The sequence below is a fragment of the Lacerta agilis genome, chromosome 10 (genome assembly GCF_009819535.1).
Source record: "Lacerta agilis isolate rLacAgi1 chromosome 10, rLacAgi1.pri, whole genome shotgun sequence".
NCBI lineage: Eukaryota > Metazoa > Chordata > Lepidosauria > Squamata > Lacertidae > Lacerta > Lacerta agilis.
The window spans coordinates 15,893,238-15,913,367 of NC_046321.1; the positions used below are offsets into that span (position 1 = coordinate 15,893,238).

At 40.2% G+C, this 20,130-nt stretch overlaps 1 protein-coding gene across 42 annotated transcripts in view; it reads right to left on the reverse strand.

Annotated features, from left to right (window-relative positions):
- CACNA1C (calcium voltage-gated channel subunit alpha1 C) overlaps positions 1–20,130 on the reverse strand; it is a 487,946-nt gene that overhangs the window by 128,754 nt on the left and 339,062 nt on the right. For 24 of the 42 annotated variants that reach the window (XM_033162041.1, XM_033162040.1, XM_033162063.1 and 21 more), the window contains 4 exons: positions 11,984–12,058; positions 9,452–9,542; positions 4,132–4,158; positions 1,343–1,503 (listed from right to left, as the gene is read on the reverse strand). In XM_033162041.1, coding sequence (XP_033017932.1) covers positions 1,343–1,503; positions 4,132–4,158; positions 9,452–9,542; positions 11,984–12,058 — 354 coding nt within the window. The remainder of the gene's footprint in view (positions 1–1,342; positions 1,504–4,131; positions 4,159–9,451; positions 9,543–11,983; positions 12,059–20,130) is intronic. The other 18 variants (XM_033162082.1, XM_033162078.1, XM_033162080.1 and 15 more) reach the window with 1 other exon arrangement.

Sequence of the window (20,130 nt, forward strand, 5' to 3'; positions counted from 1 at the left end):
CAATAGATCCCCCCCCCTTAAAATATGCTGCACATGACTAAGGTTGCAAACCCAACACTCTTTGTTCCTGAAGGGTTTAGGATGGCATATATTCTCACCCATTCACTGGTAGAGAGGCATGCTGGTATTGGGAAGATTCTGCTGTGGCAGACACTGCAGCTATCTCCAGGTGGGTAGTAACCTCCCACAGGCAAAGTGAGGCACAAAAAGCAACAAATATCCTGAGAACCCAATCCTTGGGTTCCTCTACTGTACCAGCCCTGGAGCTGCTGCAGCAAAAACTGGGGGGGGGGGGGACCTCCTTCCTTCCTTGTGGGAATTTTGGATGTCTTATAGAGTGCATGCTCAGTTTGAATAGTGTGACAATGAGGCCAAAGATTCCTGGACATAGGGGTTCCTTTGCACACAAGTCTGTGTGAAAAGGAGAAGGTATCAGGCAACCAGGTTGGGCAATTGCATATACATACAAGAAAACTTTACAAAAGGGATGGGGGGACACCCCCCCGAAGGCTGCATTCCAATACCCCACATTCTCTTACACACACACACACACACACACACACACACCATTGAAATTTCAACTGGTGAAAAACCACTCACTGGAAACAGTAGTTGTTTCCCTCCCAAATGCAAATAGCTTTTAATATGACTTTTAACAGATCATTTTGGGCAATGAAAATTACAGGCAAAGGGCCTGACCTAGATCAGAGACCACAGGAAAGGGTTAAAGCCTCTTTACTCTCATACCAGACACCCATCCAGATCAAGCACCCAGCACCTGCAATTTGCTGCTTTCCCCTCTCCTGCCACAATCAGGAGATAAGTCCAGAATCGGGGAGATGGTTCAAGGAGCAAGAGCCCTGGGGGCCTTATGGGAAGCCTCTGAGGTGACATGTAGCCCAAAGGTCAAAGGTTCCCCATCCCTGTATTACACAGTTGTGATGTTTCAGCCTAGTCTGCCTCTTTTGTTTGTATTGTTGCATAGAGCACTGGGGACCCAGTTATTTGATTAGTTTAATTGATTAATTATAGTATTATGCTCTTGGAACATGGGGCTGCACATATTGGCACCTTAGTGCCTGTTCATATTCTCCCTTCCCTATGCTAGCTGGCCAGAAAATAATCATAATAACCATGGAGTAGAATAGAGAATATTTTGAGAAGGTACAGTTTTTAATATATTGTATTTTTCCCTGGTACTTATGCAATTAAATGGTTTTACTTTTTTAACACTAAGTTCAGTTTATCTGCAAATATAAATAAAATTTCAATTAACTAATATTATGTACACTCGCATAAATAAAAAAACAGCATTATTTTAACAAAACAGAATCCTCCATACCTTGGACTTCAGTGAGCCAATCTGACTGGTTATAATGTTCAGAGGCAATTGTGAGGGTGTTAAGAAACACAAGGAAGATCACGAGCCAGTAGAACACATTGGATTTGACAGCAGCTCGACATTTCCGTCTGCAGAACCGATTCCATCTACGCCAGTAGCGGCTTGAAAAATGGAATGAAACCTGTAATTATGATTTCTGTGTGCACCAAACAAGTTGTTTACAAAACCCTATGAGGTCACCTTTGACCTCCAATTATTAATTTGTATTTACTGGCCTAGCTTCCTAGAGGAGAGTTTTCTATGTTTGCCTGGACATTGAAGGAAAGAAGCAAAAGACAACACACTTGCACATTGTTCAGTATAGTTGTCCAGTGGTCCAGCGAAGTCTACAGAGCCTTGATAGTATTCCTACAAGAGGCCCTCTTGGGCATGGACTGCTGATGAAAGCAGGCAGACTATGTCTCTTGAATAGCCCTGTCTGTGTTGCACTGACTTCATGGTGCAATGTGCACACATTTGTAGCAAGCTACAAATCATAGTGCAAGCTCTGTTTTCTTTCTTCCTTATAATCTTTAAATTTCACTTTACTAGTTGTGAATAGCATGATTTTATACAAAATGGACACTTATATAGGCATGCAAATTCTTTACTGCAGTTGCACACACACATACCCCTTTTAACCAGCAGTAGCTTGGGCCCAACTCTAAAAAAGAATATTCTCTTGGATATGGGTAAAAGGAGCTGTTTATTGCTTCCTATTTTACTTTCTCTTCATATGGAAGTCAAGACCACACAAGGCCACTGACCCAAACACCAAGTTCAACTTCTGCTGTTCAGTTTGAAACCAATTTATGAAGATGAGCTCTAAACACCCCAAAGTGGGTAGTCAGTGTTGGTGGCTAGGATGCTATATCTCCATCTACCAGCAGCTACAGAGGTTCCCTTGGCTCTTTTACATAAAACATTAATCTCTCAATTACCAAATAACTACAGGCATAATCTTTGCCTATAGAAGTTGTAAGGTTCGCGTGATGGTGCCTCATGAGTAATGGAGCAGGAGCCCAAACAGTCTTTTGCAGTTTTATTGTGCAAACTATTTACAGTGCAGAGCTACAAAAAGCATGTCTGTCTCAGTCGCTGGCAGAATCCGGGAGTGGCCCTTTCCGGCTTCTCCCCCAGCATAAGAACTTCGGCACCCCAAGTCTCCCTTACCTTCCTTGCGTTTCACCCCTCTATGCAACTGGGGTGCTGGAAATGGCATGCCTCCCTCCTGACCAGCCAGATGAGGTGAGCGCAGGGTCTCAGCAACATCCCCAAGCCCTCTCCCTGCCAGGCTCCCTGTTTGTGGCTCCTGGCTAGAAGAGGCGCTGGGGCTCTCAATGGCATCCCTAAGCCCTCTCCCCGCCAATCTGGTTCCTTCCCTCTCCTCCCCACTGGAGGTGTGGTGGCTTTCCCCGCTGGAAGAGGTGCTTCTGCTCAATAGGCGTCAGGGCTCTCTGTATGCTAACAGACCCTCTGTTCCCCTCAGCGGGCCAGGTGGCGGTTCCCTGACAGAAGTCAATGGAAAAGTTGTCCCTTTCCTGTCTCTCTAATATAAATTGCAACTATTCAGAATTTCATAGCGGAGGTTAACAGCCATAAATATCCCAACAACAACAGAAACTGCCTTGCCCAGAATTATTTTCAGAAACTGTGTTAGCAAGGTCTAGCATTTTGTCCTTTGAACCCAAAGCTAGGGCTACTATTTGCTGAGACGGAATGTGAGTACAATGCTATGTTATGTTTCCTGGAACACGCAGCCCCTCACGAGTGTCACAGTGATTTCTGGGAGTAATTACTAACCACACCAAGTATTTAAAGCTAATTATACAGCCCCTACTCTTCACAATTTAGCTTGCCTAGCAACCAGTTTCCAAGCAACACTTGGCTCCTGGATAATAAAGGCAACGGGTTTGGGTTTGTGTGTTTAAAGCTCATATAAAGTGGCATGTGCATCTTCCTTGGCCATGCCTATCTCTCTCAATCTCTTGCTATGGATAAGCACAAAATACATAATAAATCAGCAATCAGTAAAATAACATGCTATAAACAATGTGAATCTTACAGCAACACTTTATCAGACAAACAGGGGCTCCTTTACAATTCTTATTAAAGAACAACATCTTATGGCAGACTTCTCCAATCTTGCCCCTACCCACCCTATTCCTAGCCTACATGGCCAATTATCAGGGACAATGGGGTTGTAGTACAACAAAAATAATGGGGAAGGTTGCCTAATGACATTACTAAATGTATGAACACATTTGACACCTACCTACAGCACACTCAGAAGCTCCAAGGCCAGAAATATTCTCATGAGGGAGCAGCAAATCACCTTTTCAGTGAAAGCTGTATATTCAAGGAAAGGCCTGGAGAAGCCCTGAGAAGACCAGCCCCATACAGGCCTCTTTCACCTGTTGCCCTGACTCTTAGTCTCCTCTAATTACTTCCTTCCTTTTCTTTCTTAATGGGTTTCCGCTTCATCATGGCTTCAACGGCCATAGGGACGCCAATGTGGAAGCTAGTCTTGTTAACCACTCCAATCTTAATTAGATTTCCTCTTCATCAGAGTGGTAAAGGAAGTAGCTCAGCAGCCTACTAATCAAAATTTTTAGCTGGCACTATACCATTGCCATTACTAGTTACAACAGGAGCACCAAGAAGATAGATGTAATGTTCATACAAAGCTTCAGTAAAGAAATGGGTTGGTTTTTTTTGTTTTTGTTTTTTAAAGCTATTGCAGTGCTTACCTAAACTTAGATTTAGATATCCGGTGCCTGAAAGAGAAAATTTTTTTTTTAATTGTATCTTAAGCATATGATCTGTTCTCTTAATTTCCATGCAAAGAGAAAGAACAAAATAAGAAAGAGTTGCAGATTCTATACAGATTTTATTTTATTTTTGTCATTGAGGCCAAAAATCAATAAATGATGATGATATATAGCAGCAAACCACCTAAACTGCGTCATTCTAAATGTTTTGAGGATTATATCCACAATCTAGTGGGAAGGAACTATTGAAGACTTATCCTCTGTCCATTATAGCCAAACATGGGGGAAGGTGTGATGGGGTAGGAATCAGATAGATATGACTGATGACTTATTTAAGTGCTAAGATTCCAAAAGCACCATGTCCCACTGCCAACACCCCTCTTTTCAAGGAGCCTGTCCATTGAGTAATTAATAGGTTCTTCCTATTTAGATTTAGTTCGTTTAAGGCTCAGTCTGGAAACTGGTTCACATGATCACTGTGAAAACTGCTTATAAATCTTCTGAAAGCAGGGTTCTTTCCTGTGGCCAGCAAGGTAAGTGGAACTGCTAGTATACATGGCATTAAACTCTTTGCCAGACTTCCAGACAGTGGCAGCTACATGCATCTAGCTGGCGTCAGCGACAGCATGGGCAGGATTTTCAAATAGGCATCTTGTGGCCAATAGTCATGTAGTCAGTGCTAAGAAGGTAACATATATCTTATAACAGTTAATAACAGTCTTAAACTAGCTTGAAAAAGACACCAATTTATATCATTGGGTATAGATGTGGCAAACAGCCACATCTATACCAATGTGGAAAACAGCAAACAGCAACGTATGCAACCTAGTTCCCCAGAGTGACTGGGGGAACCCAGCCAGATGGGTGGGGTATTAATCATCATCATCATCATCATCATCATCATAATACTGTCCCAAATTGTGCTGCAAAATGTTCTTGTCCCCATATAGACAACCATTCTTATCTGTTTCCACATGAAGAAAATATTTAACAGATAGGAAGATGCTCCACATAGAGTGCATCTCTCTTTTGTAGTGTTATAAGTAATACATGGGCAGATAGCTGCCTACATTGGGATTAGAACAGGAGTGCGACCTGTTGCCTTGATGGACTCTTGTGCAATGATGGCATTTGCATTGGAAATGGGTACAATAATGTTCTTGCTTGACAGTGCCATGGCTGGCAAACCTATAAAAATGCTATGAACATGATGTGAATAATCTTGACAATAGCACAGAAGCTCAAAGATGCACCAAGAAAGAACCTACCTGCCAGATAACATGCACAACATTTGAGGAACAAAGGGAGTGTATAAAGATAAAAGTTAGATGTTTCCAAAACAAAATGTGAAGCAAATTGGGAGAGGTCCACATCTCACCACTGATTGGTTAATGGTGTTATCATCCCACTATGGTGGTCCCATCTCTGACTAGAACCAAAGTATAAAAGTTCACACAGTGGAGGCTGAAAGGTATTCATTTTTGCTTAATATTCACCTTTGCTTATTCATTTCTCATTATTTGCTGGAACTAAAGTATCTAAGTAACCACTTGGCTAAGCTTTTTTCTGACTTGCAGACTTGGAATTAACTTTGAACTTAAGAGTTATTTTAGTTACTTAAGTATATATTTGGGTTTAGGTTTGGGTTAAGTTCAGAGTAGATACATGGGTTAAGATTTCCACTAGTCATGATGCTTAATAGGTGACCTTGGGCTAAACACTAACTCTTGGCCCAATCTAATCTATCCACAGAGGTGCTGTGATGATAAAACGAGGGTGGTAGTGGGAGGGAGGTATATGTGTGCTTTTTGGAGGAAATATGAGATGTAAATGTAATGAATAAATAAAATGATGGAGTATAGATAATTACCGTAAAGAAGATAATTGATTTACTCAGTTTGTTGTTGTTTAATACTTAATAATTTTGGGAAGGGAAAAGGGTGATGGTGGGGGAACAGGGCAGTGTTTGTGTATTGTTAGATCTGTAAGTATATGGATGGGAAACAGAAAAGGTGTGGCGATGGAACAGTAACTTTAGTAGAAACTCCCATTTGTTTTAAAATGTTTGTCAGACATCACAAAGGTCAAAATGTTTCTGATTTGGGGGGGGAAGACAAAATACAATCTCAGGATTGTGAAAAAGCAACATATTACGGCCTTTACACAGGGAAAAGAGGTCAAAGAGAAAAGTTAACAAAGGAAGAAAATGGAACAATTGTCTAGGGAGAAATGCAGTTAGGAGCAAAACACTGAGAAGCAGAATCAATGTTAGATTCATTCTTGAATTTAATTTTAGGGATCCCTGTTTTCACTGGCTATTCCTTACAACACAGTTAAGATAACCGTACTTCTACCAGCCTACCAGCTGAAGAAATAACCATACTTTGGGGGGGGGGGGTAATGTGGTGTAGTTAACTGGTCTGTATTCTGAATATTACACCTGATATGTTAATGTCTCTGGAGGAAATGGAAAGTGGTTTTAACTGTTGCACTTACTGTGCAGAAGAGAAATAAAAGTAACAAAGTAGGTTTGTTTAACTGGAGCAAGAGTTCCACTTGATGTCCTTGCACTGCAACAGAGGGCAGATCAACAATGAACATAAATGGGTTTGCAAAATATCAGTGCTTAGGGACACCTTAAAATGTTAAACTGGTCCTCATTGGGAAAATGAATTTAAAATTGCTCATAATCCCACTGGGTAAATTCAATGTTATCTCTTTACTTTTCACCAAAGGGGCTGAGTGGCATTTTGAATAACATTTTATTTAATTAAGCTAACAGATGTGGCAGTTCTTCCACACATCATGCATGTGATAATTGTATCTCTGGTGCATTAGACGCTGCAGTTAAGCATCTCTACCATGCCAACAGGTTACCTAATAATATCCACCCACTCTTTACTAGTTTGCATCTGTTGCTCTCCCTGACAATTTTGTGTATGTGTGTGACATAAAGTATGTGTGCTTTTCTATCTGAAATGACTTTAAAAAACTATTGGAGACAGCTAAGATCTCTCAAAACAACAGTGACAGAAATTCACACCATTTTTTGTTATTCAGCATTTTCATAGACCTACATTCTACCTCAAATCAACAATCCTGCTGATTCTCTCTGAAAGTATTATTCACACAACAGATGATTAATTTACTGAATTTACTACTATGTAGATTACATTAAAGGGAGATTAGACAAATTAATGGAAGATATGGTCCTTCAATGTATTTTAGTCATGATAGTTCTGTAGAAACTACAGGGTCAGAAGCAGTATGTCCTTGAATACTATGTGCTAGGGGGACCCAGGTGGCGCTGTGGGTTAAACCACAGAGTCTAGGGCTTGCTGATCAGAAGGTCGGCGGTTCGAATCCCTGCCACGGGGTGAGCTCCCGTTGCTCGGTCCCAGCTCCTGCCCACCTAGCAGTTCGAAAGCACGTCAAAGTGCAAGTAGATAAATAGGGACCGCTCCAGCGGGAAGGTAAACGGCGTTTCCGTGCGCTGCTCTGGTTCGCCAGAAGCGGCTTTGTCATGCTGGCCACATGACCCGGAAGCTGTCTGGACAAACGCCGGCTCCCTTGGCCTATAGAGCGAGATGAGCGCCGCAACCCCAGAGTCGGACACGACTGGACCTGATGGTCAGGGGTCCCTTTACCTTTACCTTTACTATGTGCTAGAGGGCAGGCCTGTACAGACGGCGGGGGCACCACAGAAGCAAATATTCAATTATTTATTTATTTATCTATAGGAAGCTACTTGTTATTGCAAAAAGTTATCCTGAGCTCATACATTGAATATTTCCATAGAGAATGTCCATACTTTTCAGAAGATAGCCTAATTTCCCCAAGTGATTCTTACAAAGGTATGACGAAGACATATTTCCTCCATTGATCAACTCTTCCTGTCAATGGCATGGACTTTAGAGCAAGAACAAAAGCAACAGTAAGTAATTGTAAAATGACCCCCAAAATTATGTTCTTTGTTTAGTTTTGCTGTTGTCATGGGATTTAACACAACAGCAGAATTAAGTCACCAAAACTTAGGAGAGAGAGGATTCTGGGCCATGTTCTTGATGGCAGAAGCCCCTTCTGGTGATATAGTTTGGGCAAACTCATGGAAAATATTAAGTTTTCAGGACCTCCCCTAGCCACCACAAAAATCAATACTAGGGGCTGGTGTCCCTGTTTGCTTTGCTCACCAACCCACCACTGCCCTGCCAACACCACATTGCCAAACCTGCTTCCTTAGTTTATACCTAACCAAACCCTCCTCCTTTTACACCTTGCCCAAGTCTCCTTCCCCATTATACCGCTCTCCCAAAACCTCTCTTGCTCCCTTATACCAGGGTGGGGAAACAATTGCCTCCAAATTTGGCCCCTCCTTGCAGGCAACATTGAAAGGTGGGTGGGACAAATGCAATAGATTATGTAGTGCATTGCCAGGCCCTGTGTAACTTGCATAGAAGAGTTATCAAACAAAACATCCTCAGCTGGTGGTGTGGTGTGAACTTCAAAATAACACACTTCCCTTCATGCCCATAGGCAGTGCCAGAAAGGAAATGGAAACAGGGACAAGCACCCTTCAGACAAACAGCCCACACTTATATATTTAATATGAAATATACCATTATTTTTCTTCCAGAAATATTACACATGAGACACAGCCTGTCCCCTCACCCCAAACCACATCTTGCCCCTTCATTGACCCCAATATACTGTTCTGGTGCCACCATTATTTGCATTTTACATTGCTCAGTAAAAGACACAATGGGACAGGGACAGAAAAGTGAGGCTTGGCATTCAGTGTCCTTTTAGTTTTTTCTACAGTGTCAAGAGCAATCTGAAAGGAGTCTTGAAAGCACCCTGCAGAGTGAACTGTGGGAAATTTATCACAGGAAAAGCACTCTCAGAAGCCATAATCTTGCACAGCTCTTCTCAGAGTCCACATTTATGTATTTCAAATAAAAAAACAAGTATAAATGGAAGACAATGAAAGTTGGACTCTGTTCTATGCAAAGTAGCAGCTATTTTGTGATACAAATAATATTCTATGGGAAGCTCTGAAGTTCTAGAACAAGGGAATATCTAATTCCAGAAAGCCAGTGTAACACAGTGATTAGAGTGCTGGACTAGGACCTGCAATGGAATATCTAATTTAAAATATTCTCTCATTCTGATTTAAGAAGAATGAGTCTCTGCCAATGCAAATTCTGAGGAAAGTCTTTAAGGTTTACTCTTTAACTATCAGTCAGACTCCATGGTGGAATAAGGAAGACACAAGCATACAGGTAAATATGGTTAAACTCACGCCAGCCGTGCTCCACAGTTTTCTCCTTCAATATCTCCTCCAGCCACATTGTCGGTGTTCACAGATTCTGTCTCACTGGTGGGCATGCTCACTACAGGGATCAGAGAAATGAAAACAGAACGTCAGTAATTAGTCTGCAATACACAAATGTGCAGTTACTGGCAGTGAAGGTGCTTGCTTAGCAAAAAAACATAAATTAATAAGGAAAATGAATTGTGACTAGAGGAAAAGCCCTAAGATAACATTTTACTGAAGTTTTACCTGTTTGTTTCAAGCAATGTGATACAAATTTCCTTAACTATTTTAACATCCCACAAAGATACTCTTAAAGATACACAAAGATACTCTTATTGACTTTTCCATATGGCACAGCCCCCTAAACTGTAAACTTCCACAAACTAAAGTCACACAGACACACATCCCATTCTGCTTTCATTCACAGGTAGGTAGCCGTGTTGGTCTGCCATAGTCAAAACAAAATAAAAATAAAAAAATTCCTTCCAGTAGCACCTTAGAGACCAACTAAGTTTGTTTTTGGTATGAGCTTTCATGTGCATGCACACTTACGGTATCTGAAGAAGTGTGGTTCACAGAATAAAATCAAAATATAAAACCGCAAAATACATACTCAAAAGCAACAACAACCCAATAACCCCTCCCCCACCTCATAAGATAATAAGAGGAGCCCTTATGGATAAGCCCAAAGGCCTTTATTATTCAGCATTCTTTCTCACTGTGGCCAACCAGATGCCTAGTGCAAAAGCACTCCCATTCCTGATTCACAGCAACAGGTATTCAGAGGAACACTTCCTCTGATACTGGAGGTAATATAGCTATCATTGCTTTGTAATCATTGATAACCTTATCCTCCATGGATTTGTCTAATTCCTTTCAAGAGCTGTGACAGCAAATCTCATAGTTTTAACTATGTGCCGTGTGAAGAAGTGCTTACTTACTCCTGTCTGTCCTGAATCTTCCACCATTTCAATTAACCATATTCAATCTATATCCACAGTGCTGCAATTTTCTCACCTAATATTTTTCTGTTCTCCAAATAAAGTACACAAAATGAACTAAATACAATAAAATAACTATTCAGGGGGTGACACAATGTGTTTGGACAGATGATTTGGCAGCACCTCAGACCACAGAACTTTATACAATTTTACAAGGCTTTATGGTATGCCCTGTATTATTGAAAGATATCCAACATATCACCAAACATTATTTTATTCTAATAATTCATCCACACAATCACCTTCTTGCACAACAGGGAGAAAAGTAGAGCTGTCACCTTTTGTTTCTGGTCCAACTGAAAAGTTAGACTTTAGAAAGTCTGATTATTCCTTCAAAACTTTTTACAAAAATGTCAGTACACTGAAAATATTTTGAAACATTTTTATCTACCACTTTCGAAGAAGACTGCCAAAAACAAAAACATAATTGAAATGTTTTGCGTCCATTCATCAGGTTCTATTGTTTTCTTTTGATGGTAGTCAGAAATTTAATAAGAGACTGTATAAAAATATATTAATGACTTCAATTCTGAATGCAGTAATCTTCTTTGTGGTTAAAATGATATAAGTCCCACCTGACCCCGCCAGCAACACATGGTAAGATGCTCAGCTTTTAAAAACAGTATGTCTACCTGTGTAAATGTAAACAGGGATCATCCATACATCTGTTTGTGATTACTAGTCACGAGTCCAAGAAGTTCTTTTTTTGTCCTGCCCCTTTCCCTGGGAAAAGCCAATGTTTACTGCTGAATCTGCAGAAAAGCCAATCAACATTTTCCCCAGTTCAGCAGTAAACCACAGGTTTTCCCAGGGAAAGCAGTACAACAACAACAACAACAAAAGGGGGGGAGGGAACTTATTGGAACAGCACAAACAAAGTGTGGTTGAGCCTAAAGAGTGTAGGCTGTGCAACAACCATGGAACTACCTGGGAGAAGGAGGGTGAATCCTATAAAACTGAATGTAGGTTATATAGCAGCAAAGCTTGGTGAATTATGTATCAGCAGCCTTTACTCCTCCAACAAAACTGATAATAATGCCTTCTCTTTTTACAATTATTTTGTACAATCTTCTTTTTAGAAAAAAATTAAACATCTAGAACATCATAGCTTGCTATTAACTCCCTATTCCAATACCTTCCAATAAGTTTATTTTACTTGTCTGCTCAAATAAGTCATCAAAGGAATAATGAAATATTCACTTGCTGTGGGAGAAGCATTCAAAGACAAATATTTTCAGGTTAGCATTTTATCACATGGTTGCTCCAGGGACACATAATGAAATTATTTGGGGATGTAAGACATTAGATGGAGCTCTTGGAGGCAGCATGGGATACAATTCTGATGACATCAGGAAGAAAAGGTGGATCCAAAAAGTAGTTACCACGTTATACACAAGTGCACAATGCTGCAGAAGCTATAGAAAGACACAGACATGCACCAACGGATTACACAGTTACTACACAGAAACATACACATACACATAAAGGATGGACACAGAGTACATTGGAACGTTACCATGAGTTTCTGTGGAGTGACTAAACCAAGCAAACTTTCCTTTCTTCTTATCAGGCAAGCCAGCTGGAGCGTTTTCTTTCACAGACAAGATGGTCAAGTACCAGGAACAAGACATCAACAGAGAACATGCAGCCAGGAACGGTCAAAAGAAAAAGAAACAAGGAACTCAGCTTACATGTAGGACAGCCACCTCTTATCTCTCATCATGGGAATTAAGAATGCAGAATGAAAACAAAGGAATATGGAAGAGTGAAACATTACAGCAGAAGGGGTGGTCAGTATCAGCTAAACATCTTCTTCAGTGTTCTCATATGCATTACACCTGAAACCAGGGAATGCCAGAAACACTGGTTGAACTGAAGCTACAAAGACACCAAGATAATAAACTACTGAGTATGCAGCTGTTGCTTCTAGAAGCATCCCTAAAACTAACATTAAACTTGCTTATGTCACCCAATATAGGGAATATCTAATGTGTTTTAGCTTATTTTGACTTTTGCTACACAACACTGGCTTTCTATGGATGCTGTCCAACTAAGTCATACTCAGATTATACCTACTGAAATCAGTAGGCTTAAATTAGCCATGACTAACATAACTCCATTGATTTCAATTAGTTTGCTTAGAATGACCTACCAGTAGTCAGCTTTTATGGTTTTATGAGGTTTAAATGTTTATATTGTTCAGTGCATTGATCATTGTTATGAGCTGGTAATTTATACATATTTTTATAAAAGAAATTAAATACAGTACAATATGTAAAGTATAGCTTAAAACAATCAGAAGACAATGGATTATTCACAGAGAGACTCAGTTGTTCCAAATGTCTTGTGAAATGGGTGGGGAGAGAAAAAATATGTAACTGTTCCTTTTTGATATAGTCAATAATGTCCTACCAGACAGCAATAAATGAGTCTGGCTTCACATTCCCATTCAAAAATCTGATGTGCCAAGTAACTTTTTCTTGAAGAGCTAATTCCATACATTGTTCCATCAGTTCATAATGTTGATATCAGATAAAGTATTCCATTTTTGAACTCTGTATGATGAACAGCTATTAATAAAACTATTAACAGATCTTTTGCTTTAAATTCTTAATTTACTCCCTTGAGTAAATAAATAAAAACCATGTTCTTAAGATAACTGAATCTGGTCCCTGATGATGTTAATATTTTCTGCAAAAATTGTTAACCAAAATTGCACCACCAGCGGGCACTCCCACCACAAAAGGAAAAAAGGTACCCTAACCCTTGTTCCTGCATCCCCTGCAGCACAAAGGAAAGGATCTGGAAGTAAAGTGGTAAAGCATTATAGAAGCATAATATCATCTGTGGTGCATTTATAAAGCCAATTTGCTAGTAGAGATGGTCTTCAAAAGACTCACTCTCCATAGTCATTCCTATTTTCCTTCATCAATATCCCCCCCCCCCCCAAATCCAACTTCTATGTAGATTTTAAACTGGTCAATTTTCCAAAAGTAATATTGACAAAGGCTTTGTACATAGCTGCTACAAACCCTTTCCCTGTGGGGCTTATATTAAAAAATACATTATCTACTTGTGTAAGAGTACACATAGTTGTAGAATTGTGGAGAATACCACCCTTAGAGTTTAACATTCCTAAGAACAGAAAACTGCAAAACAAAACAAAACATAGCAGCATTGTTTAGGAGTAAAATCAAATCATTAAAATATAATGGTTGTGCAAATATTGCTGTTATTTTTATTGCTCTTCTGCAACTGCTGTGCAGTTCCTGGTTTTTATTGTTTGTTTTTAAGTGTCATATTTGGGTCTGCATTTAAAAATGTTTTCTGCTTTTACATTGTAACATGCCTTTAAACATTTCTGGAGGAACTAGGTCTAATGTAAAAAAACATGATTTCTTGATAGTCATGTTTTATTAGGGACACACTTTTGGGGGGTGTATATCAGCAGTTAATTGGCACCAGCTGTTTCCTTCCTAAAATATGATACAATAAAAATACAATAAAAATCTCAGCTATGACAGTAATATTGGTTCAAAAACCCTGCACATCAGTCCTATGATAACCTCATCACCAAACATATTACAGGATTTTTCAGTTGTGAAATCACAAGCACTACCAGTAACATGTGGCTGTACTTGATATTTGCTGGAGCTCTTGTGGAACGGAATAGAGCCAATAAGTGAACTGGACAGGGGGCAGATTTGACAATCAAAATTGGACACCTCCTGTTCTGAGGTCCCTTATGTTCATATACATTTTTTCAACATAAATTTCTTCTTTCCACCCCTCCTTACCTGATGTTTGTTTTTTGCTACTTTTTATTAGCTGTTTTACAATACATGTGTTTTATTATCTGAACTTCACTTTTATTAGTTCTTTCGGTAATCCACTGCTTATATTTCAAATCCTGCCCATGACCCACCCAGCCAATTTTACAGTGTCAGCCTTATTTACTGGTATATTCAACAGTAAAACTACACCATGTGTCATCATCAGAACACTCCCTTCAACCAGATCCATGTGTAAGACAGATATACTTCACGGCAGGCTAGGCTCCATCTCTACCACCTCCCCACACATCATTGTGTAGCTCTTTGGAATAGTGCCATCCTTGGCTTTATTCATCCTGCCTGGCTTTACATCTTCTCCACAATGGATGGTACTCCTTACACATACTGTAGCCATACCAACGAGCTGCAAGATCCTCAATGCATGTCTCTTCTCCATGCCACTCAAGTAATGTTATTTTCATATTCTAGCAAGGCAACAATGTTCCTGCTTGGATACTACACAACAAAGAAACAGCACTGGCATTATTCAAAGTAGGAAACATAATTTACTTTCCAGCTGTTCACAATACAGAACCAAGTTTTCGTGTTCAGTTGTGAAGCAATTTCCTTAAATCAAGTTACTTTTTGTGATCAGCTTCATCACCAGTAAGAGTTTCTGTTTCATCCCAGGACCCTAGTTTCAATATCTTCCTTGGTTTATGGAGACGCTGTCCTCATTTGTTTTATCAATTAATTTATATGAAAGGATACTTTCTTTGTACCACATTTATTAGCAGTGGTATAGTGCCCTGGAAACAATCAAATACTCTGCATTTATTTAGATCGAGTATGCATAAAGAAAGGGACCCAGGTGGCCCTGTGGGTTAAACCACAGAGTCTAGGGCTTGCTGATCAGAAGGTCGACGGTTCGAATCCCTGCCACGGGGTGAGCTCCCGTTGCTCGGTCCCAGCTCCTGTCCACCTAGCAGTTCGAAAGCACATCAAAGTGCAAGTAGATAAATAGGGACCGCTCCGGCGGGAAGGTAAACGGCATTTCTGTGCGCTGCTCTGGTTCGCCAGAAGCGGCTTTGTCATGCTGGGCACATGACCCGGAAGCTGTCTGTGGACAAACGCCGGCTCCCTTGGCCTATAGAGCAAGATGAGCGCCGCAACCCCAGAGTCGGACACGACTGGATCTAACGGTCAGGGGCCCCTTTACCCTTTACCTTTTATGCATAAAGCTGCACCAGTGTGGAAGTCACATATGATTTTCCTCTTTTCTGCTCATGTGAATGAATCTCAGTACTGAACACTAGGGTCTATATAGAACTGTATGTTGACAATTCGTAATGGCATTTCTTACAGAATGTAAAATGATACTTTGTAGAAGAATTTAAAAAGGTTCAAAAGCTCCTGTTATATTCACTAGCATAAACTGCTACAAAAATATGGTATGACCTTTTCAACCGAGTCCAAAATTAAGTTATGGAATTCATTGCCACAAGATGTGGTGATGTTCAATGCTGCCAAGACTTAGTCACAGGTAAGTTTGTTAAGTTTCCTCTTCTGAAATTAAAAGTGTCTGTATTGGATTTTCTTTGCAGTTTTCCACTTACATAGGTTATGTTTGATAGCACTGTGACCACTGTTTGCAATCAATTCAACAAGGCTTACATCTCACACAAGATCCTGGCCACACCTCAAGATTAAAGTTTGGCTTCCCTCTGGTCAGTTCCATTGCCAACTGTTCTATAGTGCACTGTAATTTCTAGGATATCTAGAAATCTTACCTCTTTGTCATGACTGGAACACACACTTAGTCTGTGTGAGGTAACTGAAGACCTCAACAGTTTGAATTACCTCAACATTTTCTTGTTTAGGTGCCACCTTTCATTCTTCATCTCAAGATCACTCTGAAACCCCCTTCAGTCCTTCATGCTAAATGCATAAGCTTGCATGCATGCCCTGCCCCCTAAAGGTAAAGGGACCCCTGACCATTAGGTCCAGTCGTGGACGACTTTGGGGTTGCGGCGCTCATCTCGCTTTATTGGCCGAGGGAGCCAGCGTACAGCTTCCGGGTCATGTGGCCAGCATGACTAAGCCGCTTCTGGAAAACCAGAGCAGCGCATGGAAACGCCATTTACCTTCCTGCCAGAGCGGTACCTATTTATCTACTTGCACTTTCATGCTTTCGAACTGCTAGGTTGGCAGGAGCAGGGACCGAACAACAGGAGCTCACCCCGTTGCGGGGATTCAAACCGCCGACCTTCTGATTGGCAAGCCCTAGGCTCTGTGGTTTAACCCACAGCGCCACCCGCATCCCTTCATCGCCACCTGCGTCCCTGCCCCCTAGGCACTTATAACTCTCACATGTTCAGACAAAAGCCCAAAGAAGGCTTACCGGTAAATCATTTCTGAATCATCATACTGAACATCCTTTCACAAGAAGAAAAATGAAAGGGGAGGGGGAAATACATGTTTCCTCAAGAGCCCTCAGTTACCCCCCCCCCCAAATCAGAGTTCCAAGAAAGGACTGAGTTTATACATTCAGCAGTCTTAAAACTTAAAAAGCTGTTTCTACACTGTATCATGCCTGACTCCTCTAAAAACAAAACAAAACCTCCCTGCACATGTGGGGGGAACAGGAAGCCAAACTAAATCTTTCTCCCTAATATGCAAATTTTGTACATTTTTTGGAAAAGGGAACATTTGAATATGCATTCTCTCACCTGCAGGCTGAACTAGTGCAATCCCAAAAAAGCGTAACTATACTGAATTTATTTTCTGGCCCAAAGTCAATTCCCAAGTGCATATAATTCCCAGGTAATATAACGTTTCACTAAATTTTTTTACATTAAGTTTTTAAATTGAGACTGTAGGCTGCCTGCTACTAGTCTGAAATGATAATAAAATACCTTTCAGCATTGTTAACAACCAGCTAACATGTTATGCCTGCAAAATATATTCGTAATTTTGAACACAGCACACCTCAGAAGTGTACCTTCAGGCAAGTTTTACTAACAGGTTTCCCATTATCATAAAATCTTACAGGGCAGAAAAATGCAACATGCACTGTTTTCAGCTTGGAATCAAGAGGTTAAACAATGCTTTTTCTAGTTAAAGGGCTTTCCTCTTAAAGTAAGCTTTTCAAGTATGTAATTTTAACTTCTGCAACTCTTCAGACAGTGAAAATGGATAAATTGCACCAAACTGAATTAAATAACAGGCATATTTGATAGGTTTGCAGTAGTCGCTTTTTGTAGTCTGTGAATACTTTTTGGAGCATTCATAGAAGCGAGGAACTGTTAATATTACCTTGAATTAGGCCTTGTGTGGGCAGGTGTTATGCAAGCTTCCCTCACACAGCTGTCAAAGTAACTAATTTATAACCTTCTATATCTCCTGCTATTCTCATCATGATTCTTCAAATATTTTTGTCACTAGACTGATTTAATCTGGACAAATTCTCAGAGAAAGAGGTGTCTTTACGTTTAAAGTCCTGGTTGGGGAAAACAGAAAAGTACAAGAAAGGTACAGTCCAACATTTGCCTGGTTATTTCATGAATATCAGCCCTCCTTACCTCTGCAGCTCCTGGCCATACCCATCTCTCCTCCCTGCTCATTTGCTCTGCTTTTCTTCCCCTAGGCTCTTCTCTTCGCCCATGCCCATGTCCTCTTCCTTTCCTTCCTGTATACCACTCCCTCTTCCAACTTTTTTATTATCACATCATACATTTAAAGCACATGACTTCCACCAAAGAACTATGGGAACTGTAGTTTGTTAAGGGTGCTGGGGATTTCAGCTCTGGGAGATGCAGTTCCCAGGATTCCTTGGGAGAAGCCATGTATGGTATGGCTGTTTTATCATTCTCTTCTCCTAGTACCGGTAAATATGACTTGGGTTTGGGGGTTTTATCAAATGGCTTCTTTCAAGATTCTCTCTGAAAACACAAAGGCTAGGATTTTGCTTTTTATTGCCAGGATTCTGTTGTGAGTTGATCATGATGATACTGTATTTTAGATTCCTAAGCAATAGTTTCAAAGGACAGATTTGCATGGTATTCATTCATGGATGGTTTAAGAGAGCAAAGTTTCTATTTGTAAAATCTGTGAAATCACCTTGTGAGGTGGTGGTGGGGACACAGTCCAAAAGTTGAAGCTGGTGCAAAAGATGGCCACAGGGAGGGGTGCCAGCTTAAATAATTTGTGAACTATCCCACAGTAAAATAATACAGGCGTTAAAGGCTACACATTTTTGGATCCAAAGTGCAGGCAATGGGATTCCTTAGAATTAGAATCTTATAATATTAATACAGGTTTGTTTTTAAGCATTTTATTATCATCCCAAATGCATTGGACCCTGACTCTCCAGCCAATGACTCTTTCATCTTTCCCTCCTCCTTTTGTCCTCGTTGTCGTGATTATCCTTGGGTGCACTGGTTGGCTCTATTTTGCATTCAACTAGACAGAATTTACCTTCCCTTGGTAGCAGCCACAAGAAGAGAATGAAAGGCTGGTGATAAGTTTTTATTTTTTATTTTAAAATTGTTGCTTTCTTTTTCAACTTCTATTTTGTTTCATGATCACAGGTTCCTTTGAAACAGAGAGAGAAGAAGAGGAACACGGAGGCAATGAAAACTATGGAACAATGAAGCAATGTTTCTGCTGCCCGAGAGATGCACCAGAAACATAAAATATGCTCCTAATTATTTTAAAAACTTGTTGAATCCCTCTCTAGGTAATAAGAGTTGCTCACATACTGCAGAAGATATAAAACTATTAATTAAAGTGTAACACCGGGAATTTCAGTAATGTTAATATTAGTGACTCTTTCCATTGCTTATTGTTAATTCTTCCAAACCATGGCAGGATCCAGATTGTGCACATACCCAGGCTATGCACATTAAAGCACATGACTTCCTCTAATGAATCCTGGGAACTGCAGTTTGTTTAGGGTGTGTGGAATTGCAGCTCTATAAGAGTTAAATGTCAGCTCCCATGATTTCTTGAGGGAAGCTTTAAATGAATGGTGTTTAATTTTTATGCAGCCCCAAGCAATGTAGGACCAACACTATTGGTTTAGTTACAGGTAGGTAGCCATGTTAGTCTGCCATAGTAAAAAAAAAAAATCCTTCCAGTAGCACCTTAGAGACCAACTAAGTTTGTTCTTGGTATGAGCTTTCGTGTGTTCTGAAGAAGTGTGCATGCACACAAAAGCTCATACCAAGAACAAGTTTAGTTGGTCTCTAAGGTACTACTGGAAGGATTTTTTTTTTTTGACTATTGGTTTAGTTATCAAACAGGGTAACTAGGGACCAAGCCTTCTGAACAAATCCTTTGACCAGGAAGACACATTCTCTAATCCCAGATAAAATTGGTGCCAGCTGCAGCATTTACTTTCAAGTCAGCATGCATGAGATAAATTATGGATCCTTAAGTAATGACATAGTGACAAGTAATGACAATAGTTTCTTCTCTGTGAAAGTTCTGGCATGTGTCTAATTCTCCCCATGTTCCCCAAGACACACACAGTGTATTCCACCACCACAGTAACTGCTGTTCCTGTGGCGCTTTAGTTAGGCTCTCTTGCATAACGCCTACAATTGTTAGAATTTGCAGCTAATCTTTCCTTAGTTACTGAATGATTATTTTCCACTTCAGTGGCAAAAGATAAAAGTAGACACTGCTGCACTCTCCCCTTCTATCAATTTTTGATGACAGATAATAAATCATTCCATGACGTTGTATTTTGTTTGTTTGTATTTGTGCTTGAGGAGCAAAGGGGAATTGGTCTGGATGGCACTGCTCTCCAGATGCTAAACTGGTGAGCTAAGGAGATGAACTGATAAACAGCTTGGCTCCCAACTTCTGCTATTTTATGATTTTCACT